This window comes from Sphaeramia orbicularis, chromosome 20, assembly GCF_902148855.1.
Source record: "Sphaeramia orbicularis chromosome 20, fSphaOr1.1, whole genome shotgun sequence".
NCBI lineage: Eukaryota > Metazoa > Chordata > Actinopteri > Kurtiformes > Apogonidae > Sphaeramia > Sphaeramia orbicularis.
In genome coordinates, this window is record NC_043976.1 from 3,603,236 (window position 1) to 3,616,440 (window position 13,205).

The window sequence follows — 13,205 nt, forward strand, 5'->3', positions numbered from 1 at the left end:
TAACGGTATCAGAAACATGAAAAAATATACATAGAGTATAATCTTCTGCTTTTCTAAACTCCATCCCCTTTACTTATGACACTGTTGCCATGGTAACAATATTAAGTGTATATCCTTAGATCCAGCTCACATAGAAACGTCTATTTATCACTAATCACTAATCAATCACAGTCCATCTGAAACTAGCAGATAAATGTCAGCATAAATATACCAGGATCTATCAGCATTGATTGTTTGTCAGAGCCATCAGGAAGTTGAGCTATGTGAGTGCTGACAGCCAATCAGAGGAGCTCATACTGCCGCAGGTGCATCCGCTGGATGATGTCGCGACAGTCATTGAAAACACGACGGATGTTTTCAGTGTCAACGGCGCAGGTGAAGTGAGGATAACAGTAATGTTTCCCATCGCCACTGGCAGTACTGATCCTCTGAGAGACAGACGGGTAGAAAGACAGATGGGTGAGAGATAGACAGGAAGAGAGACAGGTACAGAGACAGAGAAAGAGAGGTAGAGACAGACAGGTGAAATACAAACAGGAAGAGATGAGTGAGAGAGACAGGTAGAAAGAGACAGACAGGAAGGGAGACAGGTGAGAAGCAGACAGGAGGAGACTACTGTGAGACAGACAGGTAGAGAGACAAGGAAAAGATAGACAGATGAGAGATACGTAGAGAGACAGACAGGTAGACAGACAGACAGACTGGTAGAGACTGTGTTTAGACAAACAGGTGTTCAGACAGACAGGTATGTTTTTGTTTTTACCAGAAACTCGTCTCTGATGAAAAACTTTGCTCGAGTGACTCTGGGATCTTCATCAGTCTCTGAAACAGCTGAGAACACAAACAAACACAACAAAAGGATATCAGGAGGTCAAAGGTACAGCTGTGTTTTTGTTTATGTGTACAATTCCGTTTTTGTTTATGGTTGTACTGACGTTCATATGTATGGTTGTACTGATGTTCATGTATACGGCTCTGTTTATTATTGAGCTTTTGTTCATGTTTGTGTTTATTGTTGTGTTTTTGCTTTACTGTCTGCTGGGACGGTGTAGTTGTTGTATTCAGGGAAATAATCCTCCAGTTTAGATTTTCCTGCCAGAATCTTGTCAGCCAGAACATCCTGTTTATTCAGGAACAAGATGACTGAGATGGTCTTCAAAAACCTGCAGCCAATCAGAGAACACAGAGAACACCGACAGCCAATCAGAGAACACAGAGGACAACAGCAACCAAACAGAAGACAACAACAGCCAGTCAAAGCGCATAGAAACCTGTTTGTCCAAATAGATCTGAAGAGGTCCAGAGACTCTCTAAGCCGATTGGTGGAGTTGTCTTCTCGGATCACCATGTTGTAGCTGCTGCTCGCTGCCACAAAGATTATGGCTGTCACATCTGACAGGAACAACAGGAAGGAAACCTTAAATCAGTGGTCTCCAACCTTTTTTGGCTCGTGACCCCATTTTAACATCACAAATTTCTGGCGACCCCAGACATTCAAAAAGGAGACTTTTTTTTTCTAAAACCAATTTGTTTTTGATCGTGTAATAGCTGTAATTGCTATACTATGTTGCAATTTTAAATGATATTTAGTCTATATAATGTATATTGTTATGGACAGAGGCAGTAAATCCAGGTGTAGATTACTGCACAAAGTGAGAATTTTATTTTCCTTGGTCAGGATCTGTCCAGTCAGTCCAGCTGTGATTTACAAGGACAATTAACACTGAACAAACAAGAACTCAAACTATGAATTATGAAAGAGCTGCAGCATCTGAAACTGACCACACTGAACATCTGACAGATAAACAGAACCACAGTGCTGCAGTTTCAGCTTCACAGTTTGTCATGTCTTTTATGGATTGTGATTGTCTCTGTCAACTTACCATATACTTTTTATTAGTAAGGTTTTTTTTGGTTTTGTTTTTTTGTCAATTACTAGAAATTTCAGGTGACCCCATTTGAATTCCTTGTGGGGTCCCGACCCCAAGGTTGACAAAAACTGTCTTAAATATTGATAACACATCTGCTGTAATGAGATGATTAGGAATTGTTTCTCACCATTAAAGCACTGGATCCATTTTCTGCGTTCGTCCCTCTGTCCTCCAACATCAAACATACTGACAGACAATAATCAATAATCACATCATCTCACAGCATCAGTGGGAGAAGTCTAATGCGATGCAAATTAAAATAAATTAAAGATATTAAAAGTAGACATACTTCAAATGAAATACGAAATAACATGAGTGAAACAATAAAAATGCATTAAATTGTAAGTAAAAGTGAAAGTGCAGGTGTACAGAGGGGGCGGAGTTAAGGCACTCACTGAAAGTTGACTTTGTCAACCTGAAACCTGGTTTCAAAAATCCCTGAAGTCAAAACTCTGCAACGAAGTAAATCCTGCAGGAGGAGAGAGGTGTGGGCTTACAGGTCGTTGCTGGTGAGTCACTCTGAGGCTTTAACCTGATTGGTCACTTGGTTACTGTGATGATCATTTAAAGAATCATGCCACATGTGAGGAACCTTGATGAACCCTGGTTAACCCTGACCTTGGTTAACCCTAACCCTGGTTAATCCTAGTCCTAACCCTGGTTAACCCTAACCCTGGCTAACCCTAACCCTGGTTAACTCTAACTTTGGTGAAACTTAACCCTGGCTAACCCTAACTCTAACCCTAGCTCTGGTTTACCCTAACCATGACTATACCCTAATCCTTGCTCACCCTAACCCTGGTTAACCCTTACCCTGGCTAATCCTAACCCTGGCTAATCCTAACCCTGGGTAATCCTAAACTTAACCTTGGCTAACCTCAATCCTGGCTAGCTCGAACCCTGGTTAACCCTAACCCTGGTTAACTCTAATCCTGGTTAACTCCAACCCTAACACTGGCTAACCTTAAAAGGATGCTAGTTAATCTCTGCTGAACACAGATGTGCACATCCACCTCTGCCTTCAACAGAGGTGGACATCACCCTCTGTCCACATTGGGAGTCGATGGGCTCCTCTACCCTAGTCTGGTAGATTAAGTGAAAATTTGCAGCAATCATTCAAAATATGAATAAAGCAAAAACCTTGACCTTTTGAAATGTACTATATAAATTTGCTAAATATAACCCAACAAAGAGTCACTTTTAATAAGTCTTATTATTCCACCCAAATAAAAGAGTCATATTACTGTCCACATAATATTTGCTTCAACTGGGGACAAATTGGCTCTGTGATATCAGTCTTTACGTTAACATGACCCAGCACATTTACACAATTCGGTACACTGAAGTGACGCCATGAAACATTTGCAAGGAGGTTGGCAGGATTTCTTACAACCACACTTGATCAGTTCCTTGCATGATTTAAATGTGGTCCATAAAGGAGTCAGATGGCTGTTACAGTTCCTGATCCAACCCCAGTCGTATGGGTCTGGTAGCTGTTGTTCTGCCACCATGTGCTACTCAGGGCCAATGGCACATTCATGGGAAGTGACAACATTGGTGCTGTATGTATATGTATGGATGCTGTGTGCTGAACACCTCCTTTCCTTCTGTGGATAGTTTTGATATGCATTCTGACAAGTAATGGTACAAATCAACTTTGTTGCTATTCACTCTGAGAAAACACTCAAAGTGTGTGAAATAGGCAGGGAGACCACTGTTGCAGGTGGTGCAGTAGTTAGCACGATTGCCTCACAGCAAGAAAGTCTTGGGTTCAGTTCCCCAGGGGGGACCTCTCTGTGTGAAGTTTGCATGTTCTCTCTGCATTGTGTGGGTTCTCTTTGGGGACTCTGGCTTCCTCCCACCATTCAAAGACATGCACTAATAGGTTAATTGTTTAATCTAAATTGCCTATGGGTGTAAATGTGAGAGTGATTGGTTGTTCGTTTCTATATGTCAGCCCTGCGATGAACTGGTGGCACATTCAGGGTGAACCCCGCCTATCCCAGCTACCTGGGATAGACTCTAGAACCCCCCGGTACCCTCTCGAGGACCAAATGGTTCAGAACATGACATGACATTTTTGCACAAGGTCCCAAGGTATTATTCAAGCCATGGGCCATGTTTACTTGCTTAAGTTTACGATAGGTTTGCAGCATTAATGCTGTGGAGTGTTTATACTTACACTCGGGTAATCTTGAAGCTGTGAAAGTTTGGGCTAAACAACTTCAAGGTATTACATGTTTAAGGGATAATGTATTGTACTGCATGTAGATTTTTCAAAGGCAATAATGCAAAAAAACAAAAAACAAAAACTATTTTACATTCAAATCAACTAAAATGTTTTTATATATTATTCTCATTGGTTTAGACATTTAGATCATGTATTTATGTCTTCTGGGAGTGAGATATCACTAATTTCACTTTTCAATTGTAGCAATATTCAAAATCAAAATGGCTGTCACCAGAGGTATTGAATTACGCGTATCCTGCTTTTATATGAAAGGGCGTAAGAAAATGTACCTTTGTACCAATTCTCATGCTTTATTCACATTTTGAACGATTTTTACCTAATTCTACTTTGCTACTCAACTCTTATTCAGAGTCTGAGGATCTGGTTCCTGGTGGGCTCGACAGAACTGTTACTCTGTTAGATGTTACTGCCCATGATTCTTACCTCCGTAATAACCTCTAATGTATTTGAAATTACAGCGATTGGGAGAAATCTTTACCTGGTCAGTAGGGGTGTAGTCATTTCTTCTAACGGAGTCCAACCGGTCCAAGAAGCTGCAACACAGAGTTGATTTCAGTCTGAAATTATAGAACTAGGAAATTACTGATGACTGAAACCAGTTTATCTCCATAGCAACATTAAACAGCAAGAATCAACAGACAAAACATCAGATATGATGATATTGGGTTTAATTTACATCTACAAACATCAAATCATCAGCATTACCTTACATTACATTAGCATTACCAAACTAAGTGAAAGAAAATGTGTGTGTGTGTGTGGGGGGGTCATCATCACAGTTTGAACTGACTCTTAAAGGGTTTAACAGTTTATTATATTGTTAATAAATTACCTCAGAGTGTTTATAATTAAGGTCTGTGAAATCGTTTGACTGTGAGGTATAAAGTTATGGGATGCTCTTATCTTTGCTAAGTTGCCGTTTGTTGATCCACGGTTCAGACTAAACTGTGACAGTTCTGACCTTATTTGTTGGATTCCAAACAGATCTTTAGTACAGCTATTAACACCACAAACCATACAGAAAACAGAGGTGATTTGTGGTTTTACTGGGGCTGTTTTCAATCTAAAAACAGAGCTCAGCTAACAGAGCCATAATGTAAACTATCAGCTGACACAACACATCAACAGTATAAGACAGTGTTATTTTATCCACTGTTAAAATAAGCCTCTATGAGTTTTAGTTTGAATAAAACTTAATGATTCCATAATACTGATGTGTGGAAACAATGATCTTTAGCCTTTATTCATTGACTGATACAGTCTATGGATACATAGGTTTGGTTCCATGGTGGCTCTGGTTCTGAGTGTTCTGGTACCAGAGTAATACCTGCGGTCAGTTCTACACAGAACACCTTTGATATTAACAGGATGGACATTTAAATCCAACTTTTCTTTTGCAGACTGTCTGACAATTTGGTTAAAACTTGTGACACATTTGCATCAAACCCAATGCAGTGTAATACTCCCGAATCCTCTGTGTTAAAGTTTGGTTGGAAGTAACCTACATATTAAAAGTGATCAGACCTGATTCAGGCTGTGTTTCTACCTCCTCCTCCATCATCATGTGATCTCCAGGTTTTAGTGTGTTGTGCATGTCTTACTACTGAGCGCAGTCAATCAGCTGATATTCATTGGATCGTTCAAAACACGCCTTGATGCCATCATCTTCCCACAGCTTCTGAGCATGCTCAAAGAACTCCTAACAGACAGACAGATAGCGTTCACTAAACATGGATCAAATATTTTCATACTGGAAAAGGAAATAATGTAGGCAACATCAACAACAAACATGAAACACAGGTGTATATATTATATTAATCTAACCAGTCTGAAGGCAAAAAAGACATTCAGGATCTGATTCAGTACAAAACCTTTGAGATATTTTCCTCAGAAAAAGAAAGAACTGTTTTATGCCATTGTTTAAAAGTGAGGAGTTTTCACAGGGTCAGTTCATCAATAAAAGCCAGTCAACCAATGATAAACGACAAAAATGTACAAATGCAAAAATCACGAAAAAATGGACAATGAAACCAAAAATGACAATGAAAATGTACAAATAAAAAAATGACAATAAAAATGGACAATGAAACCAAAAATCACAACAGAATGAGAAAACAAAATCAAATATCCCAGTAGAAAGAGAAAAAAGCCCAAAATGCTGATGAAACATGCTATAAATGTGCTGCCAGTCCATTTATAGCCTGTGAAGAACACAAGGCACAACATGATCATATGATGTGTAACATGTCAAGTTCTTTCTGTCATGTGACATCACAGAGCCGGTCTCCGGTCGACCAATCAGACGTGAGTGGAGACAGACAGGTGAGTCCTGGGAGTGTGGATAATGAAGCCTCAGGTGAGACCGGGTCCCAGGTGACACCGGTTACATCAGCTCATTAACACCATTAGAAGAACCAGAGCACTGACGTTTAAAGGCTCCTTTGGCTGTTTTTTCTGATCATGATCAACACTCACACATGACTTCACACAACCTGATCATTATTGATTATTGAACATTACTGTGAATGAAACCGTTAAAAACAAGTTTAATGTCCTTAATTCACACAGAATCCACCTCCAACACTTCAAACCTATGAAAATAAAAGCTCTTTTATTGTTTAATGCACAAAAAACATTATGTCAACAAAGTGACATGTATGGTTATGGTGTAGATTTAAAGTTAGGAAATATCAATTAAATGTACTTAAACATTACAAATATTCACATATTTAATATGAACAAATTAATAATGAAAGTCAATTGCTGTTAAATATTTAGCACAAAGTTAGATTTATTCAACAATTCACAAAAATCTGATTAGGTTTTATGTCTTAGATCTACTGAAGCTCTGTTCATTAATACAAAGTGTGATTTTGTTTCCCTTTAAACAAAAATAGATCACATTGAATGAAGGGAAGGACTGGAATTTGTTGTAACTGATTAACTATCTGTTTTGTGGTTCTTGTCTTTACCTCTGTGTACTCGAAGTCAGACAGTGGTGCGATGCTTTTGATGTAGTCGACTCTGACCTGGTTGTTAGGGTTACCCAGAGGAATGGGTGGAGTCAGTGAACTCATGGCGGACACAATGGTCTGGAAAAAGACACGGTGTGGTGATGACATCACGATGCATAGCTTTAAAGCAGCTCTCCCTCTCTCCACGCCATGCAGTTTGGTTTCAGATCCAAGCATTCCACTGAAATGGCTACATGCCTTTTCATTGAGAAAATAAAATCTTTTCTCGATAAGGGTGGAGTTGTAGGGGCGGTGTTTTTGGACCTCAGGAAAGCATTCGATACAGTAAATCACTCTGTTCTTCTTACCAAGCTCTCTAAATTTAACTTCTCGCACAACGCTGTGAGCTGGATTGAATCTTATCTGCATGATCGAACACAATCTGTATCAGTTAATAACTGCAGATCTGATTCTCTTAGGCTAACCTCTGGAGTTCCTCAGGGATCTATATTAGGCCCCCTTTTATTTAGTCTTTATATCAACGACTTGCCTACTGTTTGTCCTGATGCTGAATGCTTAATGTATGCAGACGACACAGTTTTCTTTGTTCATGGTCGCTCCAAAGACACTGTTGCTGCTATGCTCAGTAAAACAAGGTCCTGTGTTACAACTTGGCTGCAGGAGTGCTGTCTACAGTTAAACGTTTCTAAAACTGTAGGCATGTACTTCACTAAAATAAATAGAGCATCACCTGACCCCGACATACATGTCAATGGAGGAAAAATACAAATTGTCAGCCAATATAAATATCTTGGGTTAGTAATAGATTCACAGCTTTCCTTTAAAGCCCATATTGCCAAATTGTGTAAAAAAATCAAGTTAAATCTCACAAATTTTCGTGCAATTCAAAATGAAATGTCAACTTAAGTAGCAAAAATGTACTTACATTCAATGATTCTCAGTCACTTCAACTATTGCCTAACCAGCTGGTCCCAGGCTGGTCAGAGTGCAAAAAAACCATTGGAAGTTTTGTACAAACAAGCAATTAAAGTTATGGATAAAAAACCTAGGCACTATCATCCTAATGCAATTTTTAAAAAAAATACAGTCTTTTAAACTGGGACAGTCTCCTTACATTTGCAGATTTAAGTTTGGTTTATAAAGTATTGCATGATTTGGCTCCAGATCCTCTGGCAGAGTTCATCAGCCAAAGAAACAGCTGTGAGCATGTCACTGGAGGCTCTGTCAGAGGTGACTGTGTCATTCCTCTGCGTAGGAGCACTTTCAGTAAGTCGGTCTGGTCAGTGAGGAGTGCTAGTGAGTGGAACTCAGTACCTGAGGAGGTTCAACTGCTTACAACATACAAGGCCTTCACAAAAAAATTGAAAATGTGGCTTATCAACACCTACAGCTGCCAACACTAAAAGACAAACCTGTTGTGATGTTTTGATGTTGTCGTGATATATTGGGATGTCTTATTCTCTTTTAATTGTATGGTAAGTGTTCGAATATGTATCTTGTATTATACTGTACAGGTATTGTGTGTTTTGTGCTCCCTTAACAGTCTGTTATGCATATGTTATTTGTTACATTAGTGTCTAACCATGTCTTTCTCCTGTAAATGTTTTTTTTACTGCCTTTTTAAAACTTGGCCAGGGGACTACAGATGATAACTAGCCTTCTGGCTAATTCTGGCTTTTTTTTTAACCATGTGTAACCATGTGTTTTAGGAAATTGCATTGTCCCCTTTCAAATAAACTAAAGTCTGATTATTGAGACTCCAGATCAAACTCAGAATGTGGAAAAAATACTTTTTCCAAAACTGTTCACTGAAGAACAGCATCAGGACATGATGTTATGTTCTGTTGATCGGATCAGAACCTGCAGGACCTTCACAGATGAATAACCCTAACCCATAAATGGATCAGTGGAACCAGATCAGATAAGGTCCACATCAGCAACACATAAACTCACATGGCACTGGATTTAATACAAATCTAAGGACAATAATGAAGTCAAACAAATGTCATTTCCATTTGTCCAAAGGTGGATCTTTGTAAATCCATTAAACCTTTGATTGTGTCTGTGACTCAACTCTTCATTTATTCTTATTTCACTGTGTTTTCTGTTGGTGAATTCATCCCTTTACACATTCAACCATTATATTACTTGTATGATTTAATTTTCTTCTGGATGTTCCGTATATTTATGTCTTTATGGATTAATTTCTACTTATGATGTACATAAACCTGTCTCATCTTGTTGTTTGAGATCATTCCATCATTTTTTTTTTAATGTATTTTACGCCGATGAAGAGATCAGATCTACATACTTGTTCTTTGAGGATTTCTTTGCAGTTGTGGTCAGATATGTTTAAAAGAATTGTTCAGAGGATTGTGAATATTAAACATGAGGATCCACAAATGCATCCCTGTAATTTCAGTCCAATTTAATCTGATGTAGTTTTATGTAAATGAAACGCTGAAGGATCCTTTGTTAAGATTGAGAAACAGTCACAGCCATGGAAATAATAACTGACTGCTGTGTCGAAGTAGTGAAACTCATACATGGTATTATAACATGTTCTTGCATTCATTACAGGATGATGAATGAACAAGGATCCAAACACGATGTTTGGTGCTCTAAAATATCCTGTTATTGGAATGATCATTTCCATAACCTACCACTATGGCATCCTTTACATTTTTCCTGATGTCCTGAATCTTCTGCTGTTTCTCTCTAAAAGAACAAACAAAAACAATCACAGCAGTTGAGGCTTCTGGATAATGAAGTACATCATCAACATATTGATGAGCAATCAGATTAAAATGAAACCTTGTTCTGACCAGAAAGATCTTGTAAAACAGATTTTTAAGTCAAGGTTTTTTGGGTAAATAAAAATAAATGAGAAAGAAAAAATCTGACTCTTCAGTCCCTTTACTGGATTTTAAATAAAACAAATCATGATGGATATAAAATAATAAATGTGACTCACTCTGTGTTGAATCCGTCGACGTGAAGAATCCTCATCTGTTTCACTATTGTACTTTTACCTGATTCACCTGCACCTACAGAGACACAGTCAGTCAGACGGGTTTACAGGTATATGGTTGTACAGGTATGGGTGTACAGGTGAACAGGTGTATGGGTAGGGGTGTACAGGTGAACAGATTTAGGTACATTAACTGAAATAAAATTAGGCTTAAGTGAATCTCCACTCATTATAATACGTCTTTAGTTGTGGTTGCTTGTTTCAGATGTAAACTGTGAATGTTGGTGAATATGATGTAATTGTCCAGTTTTACACCACTAGAGGGCAGCACATCACATATCTTGTTGTTCGCTTACGTTATTTCCACTTTTGTGTTTTACATACACTACCGGTCAAAAGTTTTAGAACACCCCAATTTTTTCAGTTTTGTATTGAAATTCAAGCAGTTCAAGTCCAATGAACCGCTTAAAATGGTACAAAGGTAAGCGGTGAACTGCCAGAGGTTAAAAAAAAAAAAAAAAAGGTAAGGTTAAACAAAACGAAAAAATAATGTACATTTCAGAATTATACAAAAAGGCAAACAAGAAATGGGTCAACTTAAAGCAGTTCTGCAGCAATGGAGGTTGATCAAGCCTCGAAAGTTGGTGCTACCAATTCCTACAGGTGTCCCAACGTTTGTAAAAAAGTAGTGCTGGAACACACTTTGGTACCATACCATTGTGAGCATTATTTGAATAGTATTGTACTGCAGAAAGTAGTGTGTTACTATAAAAATGGAAAAGAGGAAAAGGCAATTAATGATAGAAGAGAGACAAACCATCATAACACTTAAAAATGTAGGTCTTTCCTACAGAGAAATTGCCAGAAAAGTCCTGGTGTCAGTAAGTCCAGTTTCCTTCACCACCCAAAGGCACTCAGAAACTGGGGGAAATGCTGACAGGAAGAGGTCTGACAGACCCAAAGCCACAACAGAATCAGAAGATAAGTTTATGACAGTCAACAGCTTGCGTGATAGGCGACTCACAGGACAACAGCTTCAAGAACAGCTCAATAGTGGTCGTAGTAAGCAAATCTGAGTTTCAACTGTGTTCGAGTTGCAGGTTTGATGGGTTGAGTTGCAGCAAGAAAGCCATTGCTGAGACTTCAGAATAAGAAAAAGAGGCTTGCCTGTGCCATGAAACACCACGAGTGGACTACTGAAGACTGGACGAAGGAAGATGTTATGGACTGATGAATCAAAATTTGAAATCTTTGGTTCATCCCGCAGGACTTATGTATGCTGTCGAATAGGTGAAAGGATGGTTCCTCAGAGTGTGACATCAACTGTCAAACATGGAGGAGGAAGTGTGATGGTCTGGGGCTGTTTTGCTGGATCCAGGGTAGGTGACTTGACATGACAGAGTGAAAGGCACCCTGAACATAAACGGCTACCACAGCATTCTGCAGCACCATGCAGTACCCTCTGGGATGCACCTAGTTACCTCCGCCAAGGAGGTTATGTTTTTGCCAGGGTTTGTTTGTTTGTTTGTTTGTTTGTTTGTCTGTCCGTTAGTGTGCAACATAACTCAAAAAGTTATGGACAGATTTTGAGGAAATTTTCAGGGTTTGTTGGAAATCGGATAAGGAAGAAATGATTAAATTTTGGTGGTGATCGGGGGTGGGGGGGCCCACAGGGGGGCCCATTTCCAACAAACCCTGAAAATTTCATCAAAATCTGTCCATAACTTTTTGAGTTATGTTGCACACTAACGGACAGACAAACAGACAAACAAACAAACAAACAAACCCTGGCAAAAACATAACCTCCTTGGCGTGGGGGGGGCCCACGGGGGGGGGCCACTGATCAGCCTTGGCGGAGGTCTGCGCTCTCCGAGTGCTTCTAGTTGGTCAGGGGTTCATCCTACAGCAAGATAATGACCCAAAACAGAAGTCCAAGCTATGCCAGAACGACCTTAAGAAAGAACAACAAGATGGTACGCTTGAAAACATGGAGTGGCCAGCACAGTCTCCAGACTTAAACCCCATCGAGCTGGTTTGGGATGAACTGAACAGAAGAGTGAAAGCAAAGCAACCCACAAGTGACACACATTTATGGGAACTTCTGCAACAGAGCTGGGAAGAACTTTCTGAAGAATATTTGATTTCCACTGTAGAAAGAATGCCACAAGTGTGTTCAATTGTTGTATCTGCCAAAGGTGGCTACTTTGATGAGTCAAAAGTTTAGAAAACATTTTGGTTTCTAAATTGATTCCATGATTTCTTTTTTAACTTCAATTGTTTATTTGTTCTATGCTTTAATTTCAGAGTACACTGAGACATTCAACTGCATCATTTTCAATGAAATTCTGGAAAAACTGGGGTGTTCTAAAACTTTTGACCGGTAGAATAGTTTTCACGTCATTAGTTTTATACTTGTGTATTGTTCATTGTATGGTTGTGTCTTTTTCTGTGGTATTCAGGTAGACAGGTGTCTCACCCAGTAGTAACAGTCTGTGGGTCGCCTTATACGCCTGTCTCTCTTTCTGCAGTTGTCTCTCAATCTTCTTGTTTGCTTCTCTTTTGGCTTTTTCATCCAGTCTTTCTTCCTCCGTCTTCCCTCCAAGACAGCCCATTTCACCTAGAACAAACACCTTAAAACATAAATGACGTAACCAACATAAAAGACAAAATCACATCAGACATAATGAGGATTTAATGACATAAAATATGAAAAACTGATAGAAAGGATGCAGGGTGACATACTATGTAGAAGATGAGATTAACAGGTAGATCATTTCAACATACACATCACTGACCCTAAAGTTTGTGAGACCAGTTAAACTAGAACCAGCTGGTCCGGGTCCAGTTTTGTCACTGACCTGTAACCAATCACTGACCCAACAAGTCTCAGCAGGTCCTCCTCAGTTCGTCCATCAAAGTCCAAAGGAAGACCGGCAGCCTCTCAACCACTCTGAATCCACCTCTGTCCACCAGACCAGTACCCAGACCAGCAGTATCTTCAGGGGACAGAATCCGTTCGTCGTCCGTCTTCACTTCAGTTTCTTTGTTAAAGACTAAGGAGACGCCAACACCTGATC

The 13,205-nt window shown here is 39.3% G+C and overlaps 1 protein-coding gene across 1 annotated transcript; it reads right to left on the bottom strand.

Moving 5' to 3' along the window:
- LOC115411236 (guanine nucleotide-binding protein G(olf) subunit alpha-like) lies at positions 1-12,749 on the bottom strand. The gene is made up of 12 exons (XM_030123275.1): positions 12,605-12,749; positions 10,132-10,204; positions 9,821-9,875; positions 7,155-7,274; positions 5,784-5,881; positions 4,661-4,715; positions 2,327-2,400; positions 2,059-2,117; positions 1,272-1,392; positions 1,033-1,163; positions 764-831; positions 1-428 (listed from the first exon to the last, which is right to left on the bottom strand). The coding sequence occupies exons 1-12, from the start codon at positions 12,738-12,740 to the stop codon at positions 282-284; spliced, it is 1,137 nt and encodes a 378-aa protein (XP_029979135.1). The 5' UTR covers positions 12,741-12,749; the 3' UTR covers positions 1-281.
- Between the last annotated feature and the right edge of the window lie 456 nt (positions 12,750-13,205).

What these genes read in the sequence shown, in the direction of transcription:
- LOC115411236 (XM_030123275.1), bottom strand. Translation starts at nt 12,740, where the DNA reads ATGGGCTGTCTTGGAGGGAAGACGGAGGAAGAAAGACTGGATGAAAAA. An exon ending in ACTACACCCCTACTGACCAG is followed by an intron (nt 2,401 to 4,660) that starts GTAAAGATTTCT and finishes CTCCTCCTGCAG; the next exon opens with GATTTACTTCGTTGCAGAGT. An exon ending in GTTGACAAAGTCAACTTTCA is followed by an intron (nt 2,118 to 2,326) that starts GTGAGTGCCTTA and finishes ATTGTCTGTCAG; the next exon opens with TATGTTTGATGTTGGAGGAC.